The 20351-nt window shown below is 49.1% G+C and overlaps 7 protein-coding genes across 7 annotated transcripts; 3 read left to right on the forward strand and 4 right to left on the reverse strand.

Moving 5' to 3' along the window:
- Positions 1 to 838: 838 nt before the first annotated feature.
- N7503_011011 (uncharacterized protein) lies at positions 839 to 1454 on the forward strand (the record flags this gene model as incomplete). Its single annotated transcript, XM_057070557.1, has 3 exons — positions 839 to 1130; positions 1188 to 1292; positions 1348 to 1454. The coding sequence occupies 3 exons, from the start codon at positions 839 to 841 to the stop codon at positions 1452 to 1454; spliced, it is 504 nt and encodes a 167-aa protein (XP_056917168.1).
- A 156-nt stretch (positions 1455 to 1610) lies between these two features.
- Positions 1611 to 2939, reverse strand: N7503_011012 (Rieske [2Fe-2S] domain protein; the record flags this gene model as incomplete). Its single annotated transcript, XM_057070558.1, has 1 exon — positions 1611 to 2939. The coding sequence occupies one exon, from the start codon at positions 2937 to 2939 to the stop codon at positions 1611 to 1613; it is 1329 nt and encodes a 442-aa protein (XP_056917169.1).
- Positions 2940 to 4657: 1718 nt separating this feature from the next.
- N7503_011013 (putative MFS transporter) lies at positions 4658 to 6860 on the forward strand. The gene is made up of 8 exons (XM_057070559.1): positions 4658 to 4889; positions 4985 to 5159; positions 5227 to 5387; positions 5448 to 5570; positions 5625 to 5981; positions 6039 to 6092; positions 6145 to 6192; positions 6243 to 6860. The coding sequence occupies exons 1-8, from the start codon at positions 4877 to 4879 to the stop codon at positions 6797 to 6799; spliced, it is 1488 nt and encodes a 495-aa protein (XP_056917170.1). The 5' UTR covers positions 4658 to 4876; the 3' UTR covers positions 6800 to 6860.
- Positions 6861 to 8280: 1420 nt separating this feature from the next.
- On the forward strand, positions 8281 to 9871 carry N7503_011014 (DNA-directed RNA polymerase I subunit RPA49; the record flags this gene model as incomplete). The annotated part of the gene is made up of 3 exons (XM_057070560.1): positions 8281 to 8428; positions 8483 to 8805; positions 8864 to 9871. 3 exons carry the CDS (start codon positions 8281 to 8283, stop codon positions 9869 to 9871), a joined length of 1479 nt encoding a protein of 492 aa, XP_056917171.1.
- Positions 9872 to 10246: 375 nt separating this feature from the next.
- N7503_011015 (Major facilitator superfamily domain general substrate transporter) lies at positions 10247 to 11932 on the reverse strand (the record flags this gene model as incomplete). The annotated part of the gene is made up of 1 exon (XM_057070561.1): positions 10247 to 11932. The coding sequence occupies one exon, from the start codon at positions 11930 to 11932 to the stop codon at positions 10247 to 10249; it is 1686 nt and encodes a 561-aa protein (XP_056917172.1).
- A 1653-nt stretch (positions 11933 to 13585) lies between these two features.
- N7503_011016 (glycoside hydrolase family 47 protein) lies at positions 13586 to 15640 on the reverse strand (the record flags this gene model as incomplete). The annotated part of the gene is made up of 8 exons (XM_057070562.1): positions 13586 to 13709; positions 13764 to 14061; positions 14121 to 14256; positions 14310 to 14495; positions 14549 to 14692; positions 14751 to 15051; positions 15102 to 15155; positions 15204 to 15640. 8 exons carry the CDS (start codon positions 15638 to 15640, stop codon positions 13586 to 13588), a joined length of 1680 nt encoding a protein of 559 aa, XP_056917173.1.
- Positions 15641 to 17748: 2108 nt separating this feature from the next.
- On the reverse strand, positions 17749 to 19738 carry hemA (5-aminolevulinic acid synthase HemA; the record flags this gene model as incomplete). The annotated part of the gene is made up of 2 exons (XM_057070563.1): positions 17749 to 19346; positions 19405 to 19738. 2 exons carry the CDS (start codon positions 19736 to 19738, stop codon positions 17749 to 17751), a joined length of 1932 nt encoding a protein of 643 aa, XP_056917174.1.
- Positions 19739 to 20351: the final 613 nt, after the last annotated feature.

Below are 20351 nucleotides of genomic sequence, written 5' to 3' on the forward strand. Positions count from 1 at the left end.
ATTTAATCCGCCACTCCAATCCGTTACATTTTCGATCTACGAACTCATTTGTTTAGTTATTGTGTTGAGTAATGCGGTCTATCCAGTTATCCCCGATTTCCACTGGAATTACTTTTCTCAAATTCCATGATCTGAAATCTTTGTTTACTCAATCCTTTCCAAGCTAGCTTCGTCTGACCTCATCCCGACGGTTTTTTGTCTCAGACATACTCTTTGGCAGCCTAAATCTTTATCCCGAATCTCCTATCTCCGACGATGAGAGAATCATGTGAATAACGAAAGGATTCAGACCCCGAAAGCTCAGTCTGCACGATTGGGTCGTCCAGCGCAAATGTCTCACATCCCCACTTGGTTTGCCGAGCTTGATCACCTCAGAGCACATCCCTTAGCTAAGTGGGGTAAAAGTGGGATGATCGGCGTAATTGCGGAGACATGAGTGGCTCGCATGAATATCCTCATCTGCAAGAAGCATTGCTTATGTCAATCATTGTCTTACGAGCTGCCCTGATTTCCGGGCTTCCATGAGGTATTTCGTCTTTCCACCACGTCTCGTGCAGCTACCTAATCTAAAAATCGCATCCAAGGTCGCCGGCGAACTAGCGTACCCAAGCATTGGACGGCCTAAGAAAAGCAACATCCGATTCACCCGTGGAGACGGAAACCTTGTGGCCGACTCCATCGCCAAGAAGTTTGTTTTCAATAAAACGTCACTGGGTGCTTGGCTCTCCTATAAAGCGGGCGCGTTTCTGCTTCCATCAACAGATTTCCATTCACTGCACACTATCAAACCACCCAGTAAAACACTCTCGAAGTCCTTTACAATAAAACGATTTACTACATGATGAAGTTCCTCGCCTCTCTCGCTCTCCTGGCTGCCACTGCCCTGGCCAGCCCCTTGAGTCCTCGTCAGTCCACGGAATTCAAGCTCAAAACTACGGGCTCGGCGAAACCAGAATTTAACGACCTTTACCTCTACTCCTACCACACTGGCGCCGGTCTGAGCGACGGAGTGTTGGACAGTAATGCTACCGTGGCACCTAAGTTCTGGCTGAATGGCACCACTGCCTATGCTGATCTGGGAACCGACTACCCTTGGGGCATGACGGTCGCTGGTGATACTAACTATGCTGGTATGTGCTTATACGAAACTTCATCGTCGTTGAGTTCTTTTCTAATTGTCTGTTTAGCCTGGGAGCCTGTTACCATCAATGCAGGAGGCGGCGAAACAGGATTTGCGATCAGTAATGGCAATCTCGTTTGGTCCACAGATGAAGGCTTTGCCGGCTGGCTCGGTAAGTTGTAATCTGTTAGCCATCATTTTTTGAGTTCGAACTAACCTTGTTCCAGTCTGCCCCTGGTACCATAATGCGCCGCAATTGTTCGGCCTCATCTCATACTATGACCCCGTTATTCCTTCAAGCTGCAGCAAGGTCACCTTGAAGCCCGTTTACTAAGAAGCCGGAAGAAGATTGATGAAGACTACGGTATAAATAATGCTAATAGATGACGACGGGGTTTGAAACCTTACGTGAAAGTTATGCAACACCAATTCGTGAATTAAATCATTGTATCATTGCTTTTTTATCATCTATCATGAAAACGGGTAATCCTTATGACGCCGCAACGACATTCGGCATCTCCTCGTAGTATCGTTTGTCCATACCAGCCTCCAAGCGAGCTTCTTCGTTAAATGGTCCACGGAGGGGCCCACGGAAATGTTTCTGGACGTTGGAGCGGAAGACCTGCACCGGGTCGGTTCCTTCTTGATTACAGATCCAGGTCAGCCATCGGTGGCCCGTAGTCACATGTGTAATTTCGTCGTGGTGGATGACCTCGAGCGCTTCGACGCTCTCAGTGTCACCGGAGAGACGAAACTTCTGGATAGTCATCGGGTTGACATCCAGACCCCTAGCCTCGTGAACCAGAGCAATGATACTTATACGGGCGCGAAGATCGTACGCTGTTTCCTGAGCGGATAGCCACAGACTGTGATGAACAGGGAGAGCGCCAAAGTGCGATCCCATCTCTTCAAGCCGGGTGCGCAGAAGAGAGAAGTGTTTCGCCTCATCGCTCGCGACTTTGAGCCAGTCATGAAAATAAGCCCTTGGTAGCTGCTCTGAGCTTTTCTCAGTCTGAAATGTAGCGAACCGCACACAAATATCGATGGCCAGGTCAATCGCCCATAGCTCAATATTGGCTAGCGCGTGGAGCATGGCAATCCGGCTCTTCAATGTGCCTCCTCGCCCCGTCCTCGGCATAGCGCCCGGGTTGACGGTGAGCATCTTCTCACGGGGCGGCTGGTCGGGCGCAGTCACGGTGCCTCGTCCAAGTTCCATGGGTGAAGAAGAGGCCTCTCTTTCGGTGAAGATAGCGAAAAGGTGCGTAGTCAGTTCAATCTTGTGTTCAGGGTGAGCAGTGTTCAAAATATGAACCGCCCAGTCGCATAACGTCGCATTATCATCCAAGTACTGAGCCATTCCAGAATCCTCTTGCTTGGCTTTTGGTGTTTCTGATGGTCGCGCATTTTTCAATTTGACTTTCTCGCTCACGGGCTCAATCTTGCTGAGTTCCACGTTTAAACCATCTTCAGCGGGGAACTCTAACATGACATTGTTCCCACGCACATCAATAGGGTATGTGCATGCTTTGATACCCACACTCGACTCTCCGGTCTCCACGTTAAAATCATATGCGTGCCAAGGACAGCTGGCCACATATGCTGAATCTTCAATATCAATCAGAGAGTCTGCCATGGGCCCGCCCGCATGAGGGCATTCCGCCTCCATCGCGTAGTAGGACCATCCTTCCTTCTCGTTGGGTTTTGAGCTGGTCGGGTCGATCGACGGCAGGCGAAACAGCACCAGCCGTTTCCCTGTGGACATGTGAATCACATATCTTGCCTGGGTAAAGCCTGTCAGAGGCCCACAGTTGATTATCATTTTGAAGTTGGTTAGATGAACCGTGCTTTGAGAGAAGATGTTGGCCTGATATTGGCAAATTTGAGGACCACGTGACACGTGGGACCAATAAACTTTTCAAGCGGGAATCAGTGGGGCCATTGTTTGCCCTTCGCACCAATTTACTACATGGGCTTTCAATCGCCATTGGCATAGTGTTTGGTGACGCTCTAGAACACCTCATTTGGACATTTTGATTGTGAATTGTGAGAAAGTGTTCAATGGTTTATGCTGCTTCTTGCTACAAAGCAGTGTGGTCGCACTCGTCCTCCCTGGAAAAGACAAAGCCTGGAACAAAATGCTAATAAGGTCGATCAACCTTCCAAGACTTTATTTTGTGCATTTTTTCTACGCAGACCTTCCCCTGAAGTCTGTATGACTTATCTCGGAGTGTTAGACCGGGTACTATCACACTCGTTTGACCGACCGCATGTGGACACCGGAGACTTCCAGAAGCTGATCAACGTGGGCCTTGGACGGTTGTTAATTTGGTGGGATGGGAATACGCCAGAACAGCGAGAGTAGGTATTACTGTGTGTTTGCCACTGATAAAACCAAACCGCTGACGGTACTTCTGGATGATGACCCGCATGAGATAAGAGACTGAATGCTGCTGGATTTGAAGGGAATTACACTTGCGGTATGACTTTGATGCCATAGTTAGATATCCATGACACTGCTATTGCGGTTTTAACTTCTCATCATTAAATATCAGCTTAGGTGCAGTATCTGGCTATAATTGAGACCGGGAAAACCATAATGTTGGGTCAAATACTGAAGATATGTAACACAACTGAACTAAGTAGACTAGTGACATTTGTAGATTTCGTAGCTTCGGACTACGAGCTAACAAAGGGAGTTGAGTGGAGCGCGTAGGTATGTAGTTATAGAGTAAGTTAGCGTTATCTCCGCTGACTCAGAATGCAGGAGAGCTAACCAGCGGTGTATAATGTACAGAAGACGAAAAGCTTTTTTTCCTTTCGAATAATCTTCAGCAGAAATTATGCCAAGATAACGGGTGTGCTTGTTCTCCCGCCATTCCAGCATGAGGGGATGTAATCCCCAAAACCTTATCGTAAGGCGACCAGCTCACGGACCACCCGAAGTGCACACAACACCACCGTCATCATTGGTGCTCACCGGGGAAGAGCAAGGTGGAGCAAGCTGCAGAAGGGCCGACCAAAGTGGAGAAAGATCATCCGTTTACTGAATAATGAGTCTCCCACGAACACAGGAAACCATGGGACATATGGATCGTAAATCCAGATTCCAGTTGAGATGGTTGAGATGACGGAAACAGCGTCAGCGGAAAGGCGGGAAGGGAAGGATTAGTCATTTGAGTCCCCTTTTTAAGGCGGAGATTGAGTATTTGCGGGGTGGACCGCAGGAAAATCAATTCCTTCAACCCACGTTTCCGTGCCAGTACCATGGCTTTCTTACGTGTTCCATATGTGAGACATCATGCATAGCTGATGGCAGATAGCACAAAAAAAAGCGGTGGACTTGTATCGGCCACGGGGGTCGCCTAAGATCAGCTTGCACAGGCCGAGATCGGGCCCAGCTAAAACTATAGTGGATCCCTGTAATGTACGGATTTTCTGGGGCTATTGGCTATGATGACTCAAGTTACATATTTTTCGCCTTTAGCTCTTGACTATTTCTTCTTACGTTTTCCATTTCTCCCCCTTTTTCCCTTTTCTCAATCCTCTGCATAAATCTTTTGGTACTGTCCCGGTTGTGCCTGGTTGCATTAGTTGTGCGCAGCCAAGAAGCTCGGACATTATTTGTAGCCCCATAGGCCGAGGATCAGCACCTGGGCGATCGGCAATTGAGGAGTCGAATTCCTTTTTTCCCTCTCACATTCCTCTTAGCGAACTCATTGATAAACAAGCGCGCTGCGTGGGCGATCGCTCCCAACCATGACTGTGACAGGTAAGTCTCTCGTGTCTGTTGGATTTGTCTCCGGCGCATGAATACTCGATTTATTTCGAGGCGGAATCGGCGCTGACAAGCTCCGTCCGGGGTAGATTTCAAATCAGAGACTGGCGAAGGCCAGGTCTTTCCGGAACAAGTCGACAGCCCGACCTTCGATCATGAGCTTCCTCCGCTTCGATCAACCACAGAGCGCAAGTTAATGGCCAAGATTGACTGGCATATTCTGCCATGTCTCTGCGTGCTCTATCTTTTGGCTTTCCTGGATCGGTATGGTTCCACGCATGCGCCCCGAGTTTTGCGGCACGAGCGCTGACACTGGTCATTGGATGTATAGGGTCAACATCAGTAATGCAGCTACTTTGGGCCTCACTGAAGACCTTAACATTGCTACTGGCATGAAGTACAATATCGCCCTGACGATCTTCTTCGTGCCGTACATCATCTTTGAAATTCCTTCGAACATCCTTCTGAAGAAATTCAAACCTCATGTCTGGTGTATGTCATTCGGTTTAACTACTGGTTATTTTCCGTGGAGAGCCGACTGACTCTTTTTAGTGCCGCTTTGCATGTTTGGCTTTGGTCTCGTGATGGTTTGCCAGGGTTTGGTCCAGAACTGGGGTGGATTGATGGCTACTCGTTGGTTTTTGGGAGTGTTCGAGACCGGCATGTTTCCCGGATGTAAGTGACGAACCGAAGGCCTTTATTCAGTTCGGTGATTCTAATAATTGGTAGGCTTCTACCTCCTGGGTATGTGGTATAGGCGCAGCGAGGCCCAGAAGCGCTTCAGCTTTTTCTTCAGTTCCACTACACTTGCTGGCGCATTCGGTGGTGCGCTCGCATACGGTATCTCACAGATGAGCGGAGACCGTGGCTACAGCGGCTGGCGATGGGTTTTCATCATTGAAGGCTGTATCACCTGTGTGGCAGCTTTCATCTTGTTCTTCTGCATGCCTGATTTCCCAGAGGACGTCAAGTGGTTGACCGATGAGGAGCGCGAGTTCGTTCGTGCGAAGCTGGCCAAGGACGTTGGCAAGTCCGCCCACCATGTCAGTATGGGCTGGCGTGAGGTTGTAGCTGTCTTCAAGGACTGTAGGTTTCCAAGAGGGCTTGACTACTGATACAGTTTTGATACTGATTGATACATAGACAAGGTCATTCTTGGAGGCTTGATGTACTTCGGTCTCATCGTTCCAGCTTATGGTTAGTTACTTTCGATGAATGTGTACCGTCATTGCTGACTCAAGTGATCTAGGATATGCATACTTTGCGCCCTCCATTATCAAGAGTTACGGATATAGCTGTATGTCTTATCTTACCGTGTGTTCAGACCTTTGCTAACTTGATGGGCAGCGGTGAAAACCCAGTTGTACTCCATTCCACCATGGGCAGTAGCCTTTGGCTTTTCCATGGTGATCGCGTTTTGCTCTGATCGTCTGAAGCACCGCTATGTGTTCACACTGATTCCAATCCTGGTATCTATTGCCGGTTTTGCCATGCTGCTAAGCATCCACGGCGAAGAGCACAAATCTGCCGAGTACGGTGCACTCTTCCTGGTAACAAGTGGTGCTTACAGTGCCATGCCCGTTATTGTGTGTTGGTTTGCTATGAATCTCGGTGGTCACCACCGCCGCAGCATTGGCACTGCATGGCAAGTTGGGTTTGGCAACATCGGTGGTATCATCGCCACCTTCTCTTTCCTAAGCACGGATGCCCCGTATTATACCAAGGGATACAGCATTTGCATCGGGTTTGCTTGTCTTTCTATCATCTCTTGCACAGTATACCTCGTGGCAGTGTGGTTTGAGAATCGCAAACGCGATAATGCTGTCGTGGATCCCAATGCCATTTCCGAGGAAGAAGAGGAGTTCCTTGGTGACCTGGCACCCAGCTATCGGTACAATTACTGATAGTATGACGTCGCTGTCATGATAGGGTTGGAGATACCGCGGTTCACACCTAGAGATGACGGGTTCCCGAAGGATATATGATGTTCACGAGTTGGAGCTTTGGAGCTTTGGAGCTCTAATAATACATAATGGTTGAAGCTATAGTATTTAATTTTCGGGTCTTGTGTGATGGGGGTACACTATTTGATGTGTGAAAATGATTGATATTACGAAAAGAATTGAATCCACATTAACCACTGATTCATCTGTCTTCTTATTGTTTCGATGGAAAAGAATCAATGATGTGCGGAAACCCTATTTCCACTGTGTGATGCAATCCAATGGTCACGTGCCCCGTATTGGCGATGTCAATATGTCCTAAAACGGTTAGGGCCTCGCTTAGCTGAGTAAGCTGCCCACTACACAAATGCGCCGCGGGCCGCCTTTGCATTTGTCTTTCTTCACTATCTCTCCTCATCCTCGCAGAACTGTTAGTCGCCACCCGATGATTTCCGTTTCAGATTGAGTTTAGCTAACCAAACCACAGTAACATCTACGAAGATGAGAGCTAAGTGGAGAAAGAAGCGCGTTCGCCGTCTCAAGCGCAAGAGAAGAAAGATGCGTGCCAGATCGTGAGTTTCTCCGAGCGATCACTTTCACAAGCTCCCTCAATGCAGCTAGGTACTAATAAATCATATAGCAAATAAACAACTCGCCCCCTCCTCCTCAGTTCCTCTTATCGAGGCTCATGTTTGAACACTGAACACACCAATTGATGACCCGATGGACAACATCCGTTCTTCGTGTCACGCCTTTCAACAAACAAGTTACCTGTCCGGATTCGGCTTCCGCCAATTGAAGAATCCGCAGTCGCTCGACGGAATCCACGTTCAAACAAAATCCGAATTCCCACAATTATTCAATTCTCTCGGATTCCTACAACGTCGTTCGTTCTGTTGCCGGACATGGGTTGAGTGGACACCCACTTTATGTTAAACTTGGAGAGGCGATTGTGTTGAGTTGAGGGTTGGAGACTGATTCTTCGGGATCTGTCTTGAGCTCGATACTGGGGTTTCTGTTCAACTACTATGCTCAATTCTAAAATTTACGATCCCTGAATTCGTTCGAGGACCGGAGCTATGGAGCGGTTTTTACCGAGAGTTTACAATCAAAAACTGGAATTAGCTCGGAGGTCCTTGGTTTCGATAGCTATGCTTGCCGATGAATCGATGACACTTTAAGAGTATTTTGATCTTCAATATTTGTAGCTGTAGCTTGCCTATATTGTATACATGAATTAATACATGCTGGATAAGCATCTGAACAATTGCTCAAAATGGTTTGTGCGGATCCACACTCACCGCCTTTGGGATCGTCTCCGCAAAGGATTTTTTTCTGCCCGCGACATTCGACATTTATTTCGACCAAGATACGACGATCAACCATTGAGGCTAAACGCTCGGAAATTCTTTGTGCTTCTAGCCGTGGTTTCTGCGATCATAATGCCATCCGACAAAGTAGAGAAAAAGCGCAAGCGCGTCTCGGAACGCCATGAGCGTCCCAGCAAAAAGGCTGTTCTGGAACTGCAGGCCCTCCCGCCGTTGGCAGCTAGCATTGTCGAGGATCAGAGCGAGCTGGCTCCAGTGATCGGTATGGGCACTCGGATAACATGCAATATAGAACTGGTTACTGATCACTGAACAGCTACGACACCTGGCGTCCTGGACCCGAAGGCCATTCAATTCGACCCATACCTCAAAGCCCACGATGGCAAACGACCGACTCTCGCTCGGAACTCAGGAATTGTCTCCTCAGAGTTGCTGCTGCAGTCATCTGAGCATGAGAAGATGGATTTTGTCGGCCGGGAGGGAACAGGAGATGATACAGACTCACAGCTCAAGCACTACGTTGCCATCGTGGACCCAGAGAACAAGACATGGCAGATTGTGGAAGCGCGGCGAGTGACTCTTCGTGGTGGTGTCCGCACTATCAAGAACGATGAGGATGAAGACTCCGAGGAGGAGAATGTATGTTTTATAAGACTGTTCGGCTCTGCTTTGAGGTATCTTATACTAACTGATACAGAACACTATGCGCGCTCAACGCACGGCCTTGACCAACACATTCGGTACAAAGCAGTCTCGCAAGGCTGTGCAGTCCATGGCCGAGAACGCTCAGCTATCCAACGCCCCGGCTGGATCCGTCACCGAAGCCGGTGCTGCGCTTATTTCCTCTCTGCCTGCGGATGTTGCTTCTGGCAAGGCCAAGGCACTCAATGTGCAGGCCGAGGTGCAAGCAGCCAAGCCCTTACCCACACCCAACCTTACCGCAGCTCACCCGCTGGACTTCTACCCTATCGAAACATTGGTTCCCGGCGGAAGCTCGACTCTGCGCCAATTGACCGGCATCGAAGAATGGAAGCAGCAAGTGGAAGCCGGCCTGGCTATTACTACCGGTTCCAGATATGTGGCCAGCCGCGTCGAGGCAGTTGTACTTTCCGGAAACCAGGAGAAGCTTCAGGTTCTCCGATTCATCCAGCTGCTGCTGGAATTCGCTCGTTCCCTCAAGTCGGGCCGTTCTGCTGGCGCTGGTCCTGGCAGCAAGAAGTTGCCGCCCCGTGACGAGCTCCGCAAGATTCTTTCCAGCACATCCGGAGTCAAGGCCGACGACTCTGATGAGTCTTCTGTAGAGCTCCTCCCGGACTCTGTTCTCGACGCCCTCCGTCGCCGCTTCGCCCCGAGCGGTGGCTCGGTCAGCAAACACGACCTGACCCTCCTCCACACCTCCATCTGTGCCCTTTCCCTGCACATTCCCCCCCAGCCCGCCAAGGACGGTGGATCCAGCTCTCTCGGCGGTAACGCAGCTAACGAGCTGGCAACCGACCCCGCTGATCTCCGTGATGACCTGCGTCTCGACTCAAATACTGTGCAGCAATACTTCCGCGAACTGGGTTGCCGCATCGACCGGCCCCGCGAGTCAGAATACGCCAAATGGAACATCAAGGGTGGACGTGCTGAGGCAAATGCTCGTCGCATCGCCCGTCTACGTATTCCCGTCGAGTTCCCTAAGGTTAGTCGTGGAGGCAAGGCCTAAGCGTGTCGAGTATGATAGATTCGAGCGATTGGCCTCAGTGTTTGGGCAGTCAAAATTCTTATGCCATTGTGATATATCCGGCGTTCTCACCTTGTACTCGATTCAAAATGTTTCTATATGAATGAAGTGATTTGCATACTTATACAAATCTACCAAGATCTTGTATACTTCAAAAGTTGTTGGCACACTAGCTAGAACTTCTGGTCCTTTCCCCTGGCTTTGTAGGTATGCATTGGGCCTATCTACTTATCCGGGTTCTTTAAACTTCAAAATACCAAGTGAAATGATTAAATAAAAAAGAGTATATCATTGCTCATAAATACATATATGCAAACTTCATTGGGTATCCAAATCAACGAGTTGTCCAGCTCAAACTCAAGGGAAATATTCCTGGGCAGCTTGATGGTCGTGTGCCGCAGGTGTCGCCCCAGGAGTGGCACGACTCGCTCGCCGTTCCGCATGTTTCTCCCGATCAGCAGCTAACTCCTGAGCGAACTTGCTCTTCTTCCGAATCTCCGGACCCTTCCAATAGAACACATATATAGGAATCAAAACCAAGAAACCAACACATCCAAGTAATGTACTAGCCCACTGGAGATGATATTTTCCTCCCATATTCTCATACATAGGCGTCGCATACATAGTAGCGACACCAGCGAGGAAGTCTCTCGCGAAACCGTTGCCACCAGTAGCGGAGGCAGAGTACGGACCGTATGCCGCAACCATGTAATCAATTGTCGCCATGTAGATAGCGTAATTAGCCATAGCGATAAGGCAGGCGAAGATCAAGGGTGCGATCCACGGGATTGGGGGACCCATTGAGGTCCAAGCGAAGCCGAGAAGGCCGATTGGTTCGAGGGGAGCGATGAAGAGGAGGAGTAGAAGTCGACGCTCGGCGTATCTTGACGCAGCACCATGCTTGCGACGGGTTTGGATTTGTCGGTACACATCTGGTAGGAACATAAAATAGGCGATGATGTATCCGAGTAAAATTGAGCCGAAGGTCATGCCGATGGCGAGGGTGCTCATGTTCCATTGATCGAAGACCAGTGTAAAAGACTCGGTGAAGACGAAGATCAGTGCATCAGAGAAACCGGAGAGGAGAGACAGGAACAGGACGATAGGTTCGCGCAGGAACATCTCAAAAGGTCGGGCCCAGATTTTCAAGACCTCCTTCGCATCCAGACGAGGAGTCTTCAACTCATTAGGACCGTAGACTTCTTCTTCGCCACTCTTTCTGCGGCGTTTCGCTTCATTATCGACCATAATCGTAGATCGTGTCTCCGGGACAAGGAAGAAGTGTAGAGCTTGAGTGACTCCACCGAAGATCAGCTGAATCCAGAAGATCCAGGGCCATGAGAGGTATTGCCCGATAATACCACCGAAAAATGGACCGATCGTCGATCCACCCACGGACGAGAGCACGACGTAGGCAACAGCGTAACCCTGGTCATCGGCTTCCCACATATCAGCAGTCATACCCAGAGTGACCGAGCCACCTGCCGAGCTAAGACCGCCCAGGATACGGCAAACGACAATCGTGCCGAAGTTTGGTGCGAGCGCACAGGGGATTTGCCAGATATTCACAAAGAACAGTGAGAGCTGCATGATGGGCCAGCGACCAAACTCCTCGGACCAGGGAGCCCAAAGCTCACATCCAAAGGCATAAGCAATGAGGAAGACAGCTTGGCCAACACGCGCAGCTTGCTCACTGATACCAAACTCCTCGGTCATACCTGTCACAGCATTGGAGTAGACACCGGAGTTGAAGTTCATGGACATCTGCACCACGAAAATAACCGTGAGGATCATCCACTTCCTCCATGTGGGAAAGCAGAAGCCCAACTTGTCATAGCAGTCATCTTCCGTGAGCTCGCGCTTGCCAGATTTCTCAATCTTCGGTGTGTATTCTCGGCTGGTCTCGTCCGATTCGGAAGCGTTTTCGGCGTGGGCATCGTCGCCTCGGTCAGTCTTTTTCTCGGCCTCGAGTTGTTTCTGGGCTTGTTCCTCCTTATCCTCCTCCCGCTTCTCGAAAAGCGAAGAGTGCGCCGGGGAAGCCATGTGGCAAGTGGAATGGGCCTGGTATATCCAGGGGCGAATTGTTTAGGTGGTGCTTGTATAGTATGAAAGTGGAGGCAAGGCTGTGGGTATGGGGTATCAAAATATAAAAGTGGACTCAAAAGTCCAGGAGAATTGAAACTTCAAGTAATACAAAACAAAATACAAAATAGCAGAATCAGATATCTCAAATGGCTCCAGTGATTTATATACATGACCAACTGATCCACATCAAATCGGTGTCGCCATCTTTGATTGCTTGATCAAATTCCTGAACAGGAAACCCGAACGCAACGACAATGATTCCCCATACTATCAGACCCGACGGGACGAATCCTGTAAATGATTCGTCCGAACCACGCTACTCCACCTTTATCCAATCAAATTGCATTCTGAATGGTTCAATGATGTTGGGAAAAGATTAATAAGAAACGGGAAAACCTGTTACAGCTGGCGCGCCTCACGGGCCGTGGGGCTCGGATCGTCGGCAACCCGACGTCGACGTCATTTCGATCCATCCTACGTCAATCCATGGGGGATTGCCTCCTTTACATCCGGACTGCATGGAGTGCTTCGCATTCGTTCTGCATTTGCCAATGACTGTCTTTGTCAGTGGGGCAAGAGGAGGGGTTAGCAGGGGGCTAAGCGTGGAATGTTGTCATAATTCAATCATTGATTCATCAGACACCAATAAAGTGTTGTATTTTCTCGAACACGACTCTCCAGATTGCATTTCCACATGTTATACCTAACAGTGTGCGTGGAGGACCACGAGGTTATCCGCTTTTTTAAATCTCCGGATTTTGAAATCGAATGCCTGGGGTATCTACCAGGTACTTGGAAATTCTATATGGACATTTTAACAGGTATGAACAAGAATGTACAATGATCAGCAGAAAGGGCCGAGGTTTCATAACGACTGAAGTATGTGGACTTCGTCTTACGCCCAGGGAAGTCAAGGCTCTTGGCTTGATCAACAGGAATCACACGTACAACCTGTCTGCGCCCAATAATTAGGACCCGTAAGCCGCCGAAAGACACCACACCACTTACGTCCACGCCCTTACATGGAAATGCAACGGAAAATGACCGAGAACCTACATCCAGACCTACATCGACCACTAAGTGCTGTGGTCCCATTCCTATTCTTCCAAGTTTATTGTTATCTGTCGGTCAACTCCGACGGCAAAACGTTAGTCGATAGGCGGCTAATCATCAACCCGCTTCGCTACCATATAAACCAGAATGTAGATAGACGCATCAGACAATCAATGACTACAAGTCAAAGCGCCATACGACGTCAGACGGTCTTAGTTCCTTAGTCTTTCATCAGCAATGTATGTGAAAACTAATTTTAACCGCAAAACCCCAAAACCGGATTCAAGCGCGTGTTCCTGATTTTCGGGTCCAGTCGGATTGCAGCCCCAGTGCATAGTCGTAACGTGATTGCGAATAAGCACGCGCCCTTTCGTTTTTGAATCTGCAATGCGAAAAATTGCGGCTGTAGCTTCAAATAATTTGTTGATCCGTTGTAGATAAGGTTTCTCTTCAATACAGATTCATTCCATATGTACAGTCTTCCGCTGATTGCTGACTTTACGAATCAACAGCCAACACATCCACATCTCTTCCACTGCGCAAAATTACAAAAGACTTTTAACAAGTCTTCTTGATAGTAAAGGGATGACACTCTGTGTTAAACACATACTTATCCAAGCTAACAACATCGGGCTCAGCAAAAGAGAGATAAAGATATTTCAGAACCTCAGCGAAGTAAAAGCTAAATACCAGAATTAGCAAAGCTGATCATGGCTTCAAACATCGAGGAACTCACCTGGAAACATAGTTGACCAGCGTGCCACCATAAGGTTCATTGACATCAGTAATCTCGGCATAAGGCACAGACGTCGAGCGAGTGGTATTCAGCGCATTGAAGATCTCCCAGTTGTAATCTTGCCAGCGCTCATCACCGGTGACGCGGTATGCGTAGAAGATGCTCTCCAGAGGCTCAGGGTAAGAGCGGTAAGAAGGGTCTTCGATGAAGTATCCATACTTGGAGGCTTCGGCACGATATGTGGCGTTATTGTATGATGAGTCGTAGGGCTGGTTGCTAGCGTTGTACCAACCGATCGCTGGGCATTGTTAGTTAAGATTACCGGGTGCAAATTAGAAGTGAAGAGTCAATCCTTACAGGAAGGTCCCAGTCCAGTAAGAGTCTGGTTGTACCACAAGTGGCAGCTGTCAGATACCCTCACACCAAGTTCAGTGATATCGGGACGGTCGAGGTATTTACCACCGAGCAGTAAGTTACCACCAGCAAAACAGGCCTATTATAATATCAGTCTATCAATCGGTGGCAGACTTGATCAGATGGCCATACATAATCATCCATGGTCCACATGATGCTACCATTGACATCCAGTTGAGACAGGAAGGTTATCTGCGGCTGGTTATAGGGATGGAGAGCAATGTTCTCAATGCTGGACTCGGCGGTGGTGATCCAGAAGTCCTTCATCTTAGAAGCAAGCGAATCATCACGATCGTAGACATATGTTTTGATAAGGTACTAGGAGAGTCAGATATAGCATGTCTAAAGAACCATTTACTATGGCTACTTACCTCGATAAAGCTGTCGACGCCGGCTTCCCATCCGCCATCAAGGGTAATGAATTTGCCAGTCTCGGTGTCCAGCTCCGTACCCACCAGACCAGGGAAAGCCGGGGCGGGGCTGGGGTTGATCAGATAGCCTTCAGCTTTCTGGGCCTGTTCAACGTATTAGCTCACTTGCTTCCATGTGAGTTTGGAGTTTTGTTGATCATACATGCTCACGAAAAGACTCATCACCAGTGAGATCCGAAAGACGGTAGTATTCCAAAATCATAGTTCCAGCCTGGGCCGTATTGGTACTGTTGTACTGAGTACCATTCACAGTAGTAGTGCTTTGTACAAGCTCCCCAGAAGTAAAGTTCAAATTTGCAACAGGCAGGCCGGTGACGGTGTCAAAAACAGGGCTAATAGCCGTAGCCAGGGACTTGGCCTGAGACAAAAGGGCTTCCACGAGATCATCATCATACGGGTTCGGGAAATCACCGCTCTTGATGAGGTCGTAGGCGCTCAGAAGTCTATATAATAAATAAGCGATGCTGCATGAAAGTAATGAAGAAATACTCACCCTCCAATATAACGAATATTCACATCGAAAAAGTCGACGAGATAAGCGGATTTCCTGGCCAGCTATTAGAATCACCATCATGGAAACTAGAGAGAAACATACGTAAAGTCAACCGACGCGATATGCTTCAACTGCTGCTCAACAATATCGGTAAGACCCATCACCACAGCCGTATCGATAGCATCAACCACGGTAGCACCCCAACCAAACAAATCATTGGTATAATTATGCGTGATGGGCAGGAGATCATCATTAGGAAAAGCATATTTCGAATACTCATTCCACTCGCGCACATAGGCTTCTTTCACGGCTTCAGCTCGGGGATCATTCTTGTTTGTTCCAGCCGGGAAATCAAACTGCACCGTGCCGCATGTCGCAGATGAGCGCGCATGCGAAGGTGCGGCGCTGGCCTGGCCGAGCATGGCCAGGGCCAGTAAGGCATGGGGGAGACCTGGGACCATGTTGATCTTTTTAGGCTTGGCTTGGCCTAGAATATCTGGGGAAGTCGTAGTCTGGGGAGGGAATAAAAGGGAGGGCATGGTGATTTGAATCTAGGGATATATACTAATTGTTTTGGTTGTTTGGACCCCTGCAGATCTGCAGGGGAATGGTTACATTGCTTGAACGTTACAATTTCGGGGATTTTTGACCTTAGATTATAAGCAATCAGTTGAATTTAAATGTACTAACTTCTATCTTCGAAATCTAATCTTGTGTTGCTTGCTTTTTCCCCTTTTTGTGTCGCTGCGGGAAGCTAATCTATACGAAAAGATAGAGGATTATCATTAAAAAACGATTTTCAAAGGCTCAAGAATCCCTTAAAGACGATCCAAAAATTGGTGCAGATCAGAGTGACTATTGCCAGGTGATGTAGACCATTTGCCATAGTCACTCCACTCGTGCATTGACCTTGACCCCTGACCAAGCTTTCTGGCGGATCCATCCGCCTTCGGTGGAATGCCGGATTGTTTGTGGAGATGCGGAGATACTCAAAGCCAGATCAGATCGAGGGAAAGATATTAAGCATGATGCTTACCAGATTCTCTACCAACATGTGTTATTGTAGAGTGACAGTGTCAAGTATCGAGAGGCGGCTATCCACCCTGAGAAACCCCCTGATATACCCCTGCAGGACTACATCATGTGGTATTATCATTCCCCTTAATCACCCACAATACAATGGATCCAATGAAAGCACGATTAAATGATTCAACCCTGTATCGCAACACTCCACAACCCCAATCCCCCGCTCGAATCCTTTAGGAAGGGATCGACCGGCTTCTGAAAACCCCGGGTCGAGATGGGCTTAGCCAACTCAGCGGGGTCTAGCAAGCCGGACGATATCATATTAAAATGCTACCCCGGAGTCAGTGCGAGGTCAACAGGTCCACCTTGAAATGAAGGAAAGGATGTCACTATGAACAGAGTACCTTCTTGATATTCCCCAATGCCGACACACTAGTCTATAATGGGAGTTTATCTAGGGTAATCCCTGTCAGTATGTATATACATTGAACCGGCTTCCGTATTACATATCTGGATTTTCCTGATGTGGAGAGCCACATCAAGAGTGTAGGTGTTGCTGTAGGGAATGTACTAATGTTTTAGTGTAGGATCTCTGGCTATAAAATCGTCAGTTGAACTTCAGCTCTTACTTCCCACAAGCAAGCCAAAAGCATCCCTCATGGAAGTATTCTTGACTAGTCAAGACAATAAATCTCAGGGACTCTTATCAGGCACAGATGCCGGTCAATTCATAACCGAAAAATGGAATTATGGTCACTGTGATTTGGCTGATACAAGGCGTATATTCCTTTGCAGGTCGTTCGCGCCTGCAATGAATTTCTTGACCACATCAAGCAGTCGATCAAGCCATGCCCCATCGAGGTTGAACGTCAAGAATCAGGCGATCATTGCTATGAGGAAGAGAATGAGGCCACAGCACTGGAAACAGAACGGTTCTTACATGCCAATTGCCATCTCAGAAGCGTATAGGACCGGATATCAATTGAAAACAATAAGTTGTTCTGGAGTCTCTCGCTAAAGCCTGTGTCGACCATCACCATAAATAATAGGCATCTATGAGCGCGATGACGTATTGGGATGTCACGCTCAGATCGTGCTCAAGTGCTAGAAGCAAGGCATGGTAGAAGCCGAGTACATTAGGAGCCGTGTCTTGAATCGAGAACGGCAAGCAATGGTAGACCAACTCGGTTCAAAGTAGTACCATTAATGAAACAGCACCGTCGGGGTTCGTCACTACGACTACAAGCTACGATATAAAAAAAACTTCAAATTCTCCCCAACAACCAATCCATTGAACTTGCTTCCAACTATCACAGGTCACTGGACCATGTACAAGTATGTATATCTGCATGAATATTCAAACAAATGCACGAGTAGGAGATTGTATCGAATGCAAAATGCAATCGATGAGATCATTTGCACATGCACAAGCAACATGACTGAAGAGGTCCAATAAGCCTCCTATTGACAGCGGTGATGGGGGAAAGAAAAAAAAGAAAAAAAAAAAAAAAAAATGTAGGTAGATACCGAATGCGCGCGCGCATCAACATGATTCGTGGAGTAAAAGAATGGACGGACAATAGCCAGGAATTATCCCGTGTCCCCAGAAAATATCTGGAAATTAGGCGACCACACCGACGGGGGTGGAGGCGATGGTTGAGTAGGCACGGGTGCCCTGGGCAATGCCAGTCTTCATAGGCGGGACAAAGTTGGCCTGGGAAGCCTGAACTCCGGCCTCGAGCTCACGAGAGATAGCACCCTCAAGAGGCTCAGCCGGGGTCAGACCCAGCTGGGCATCTTCCCAGATGGGCTGGTTGGCGTCCTCAGCGCCAGCAACACCGACGCCGACGAAACCGCCAAGCTTCTCCCAGTCGCTGGCACGCTTGATACCCAGGTCGTTCCAGACGGCCTGCACGGCCTGAACCAGGTGGTCGCGCAGCTCCTTGGTGTGGCCGGGGGTCGGGGTAATACGCAGACGCTCCTCGCCACGGGGGACAGTTGGGTAGTTGATGGCCTGAACATAAATGCCGTGCTCCTCAAGCAACTTGTCCGAGGCGCGCTTGGCAACCTCAGCGTCACCGACAAGGAGGGGCACAATGTGCGATGGGTTGGGGATAACGGGGATATCCAGATCCTTCAGGGCAGACTTAACTGCACGGGTGTGCAGCTGCTGAAGCACGCGATCACGCGGCTGCTCAGCCTGGTACTGAATGGCGGTGTCGGCACCAGCCATAGTAGCAGGGGGTAGAGAGGTAGTGAAAATGAAGCCAGGCGCGAGAGAACGGATAGTGTCGACCATGTTGGCAGAGGCAGCAATGTAACCACCAACACATCCGTAGGCCTTACCCAGAGTACCAGTAATGATATCAATGCGATCCATCACAGTTCCCTTAGTGCTCTTAGGAGAAGCAGTGTCTTGCGAAGCATAGACCTCGTAGTCCAAGTGCTCGGCAACACCGGCTCCGTGAGGCCCGTACATACCAACTGCATGCACCTCATCCAGGAAAGTGATAGCACCGTATTTCTCAGCCAGATCACAGATCTTCTCAATGGGGGCGATGGATCCACACATGCTGTACACGGACTCGAAAGCGATGATCTTAGGCACATGCAGCGGCAACGAAGCCAATTTCGCCTCCAGGTCCACCAGGTCGTTGTGCTTGAAGACCATCTTCTTCGCACCAGAGTGGCGGATACCCTGAATCATCGAAGCATGATTGAGGCTGTCGGAAAGAATCACGCAATCGGGCATTTTGCTGCCGAGAGTAGCAAGAGTGGCGTCGTTGGCGACAAAGCACGAGCTGAAGACGAGCGATGCCTCCTTTCCGTGCAACTTGGCCAGAGTATCTTCCAGCTTTACGGCATGTTGGTTGTGGCCAGAAATGTTACGAGTGCCACCGGCACCGGCACCGTAAGTATCGAGCGTCTGGTGCATAGACTCGAGGACTTGGCGGTTGCGTCCCATTCCGAGATAATCATTGGAGCACCAGACGGTCACGCGCTCCTCAGCGGAGGCGGTATGGGCCCGTGGAAACTCCTGGGCGAGACGATTGATGTTGTTGAAGTAGCGGTACGACTTGTCTTTGTGCTTCTTCTCCAATTCCCCATTGTAGAATGCATTATAGTCGAATCGGGTGGTAGGAGCGGCCTGGTGTTTGGCATGAATTGCGGCTTCGGCGGCGGGGGCAGCACGGAGCGGGCGGGCAAGGTTAGGATGAACTGAGAGGCCAATTAGCATCATTGAAGAAAAATAAAAAACACCATGGCTTCTTCTTACCCTGCTCGTTCTTCTCGTAGGAGCCCGGGGCAACGCTGGCAGGGTGGCCACCAGTGGTGTGCAGCGACCGCTTCTCAGTCGGAGCGCGGAACGGCTTCATGGTGGGCACACCGGCCGCGGAAGAGGTGAAGCGCTTAGCCTCGCTCATCCGGGCACTCTGGACAGCCAGAGCCTTGCTCATGACAGGGCAGCGGCGAGCGAGAACCTGCAAATTGGACATGGTTCCGCCTCCGGTGCTCGGGCGGGTAGCGGTCGACAAAGTCCGCAACGTCGAGGGAGCGGTGCGCTTCAGGAAGGGGCACATAGCACGAGACTGCTGAAGCATTGCCTCCATGGTTGCGGTGGTAGGATAGAAAATCGAATGAACAAAACACGAGGTGTTTTAAGAAAGATCGATTCAGGGCAGAGAATTGTACGGAAAGGAAAATCGGTCTGGGCGGGGGATGGCCTGACTCAGCCATTATAATCCAGGATCGCTGATTGGCGAGCACGGGACATTCCCGGGAGATCTTGCCCATCACGGTCAAATGGAGAGTGTCATTAGTCATGCCGAGGGTCTCGTGCAATTGAAAAAGAGGTGGCGGAAACTCTATAATGCCGTGGCCCGTAGAAAAGAGGAGCCAGTCCGGTTCCGCTGCGGGGGAAAGTTGCTAGTTTTGGTCAAAGAAGTTGTCTTGTGCAACATTTCACAAGGTCCTGTTGATCTATAGATGGCTATAATAGAGTTAAATATATCGGTCAACCAGATTAGGTTTGAAACACTATGCGTAGATAACTACGTAGTCACATAAATTGTAGATTATTCACCATTGCATGACATGTACGAAAGAGGACTTAGCTTAGAATTTTGAAATCACACCGGCATCTGCAAGTAGGTACTTTTTCTGCACAGGCCATTTCAAGGGTCTCGGAAGGGAGGCCTCGTGAATATAAATTGCAGCTAGACT

Source organism: Penicillium pulvis (genome assembly GCF_028828015.1).
Source record: "Penicillium pulvis strain IBT 33274 chromosome Unknown scaffold_8_segment0_segment0, whole genome shotgun sequence".
NCBI classification, from domain to species: Eukaryota; Fungi; Ascomycota; class Eurotiomycetes; order Eurotiales; family Aspergillaceae; genus Penicillium; species Penicillium pulvis.

Excerpts from the sequence above, each read along its gene's own strand:
- N7503_011013 (XM_057070559.1), top strand. Across the intron at positions 5,160-5,226 it reads CTTTTGGCTTTCCTGGATCG|GGTCAACATCAGTAATGCAG; the intron begins GTATGGTTCCAC and ends TTGGATGTATAG. Across the intron at positions 5,388-5,447 it reads ATTCAAACCTCATGTCTGGT|TGCCGCTTTGCATGTTTGGC; the intron begins GTATGTCATTCG and ends GACTCTTTTTAG.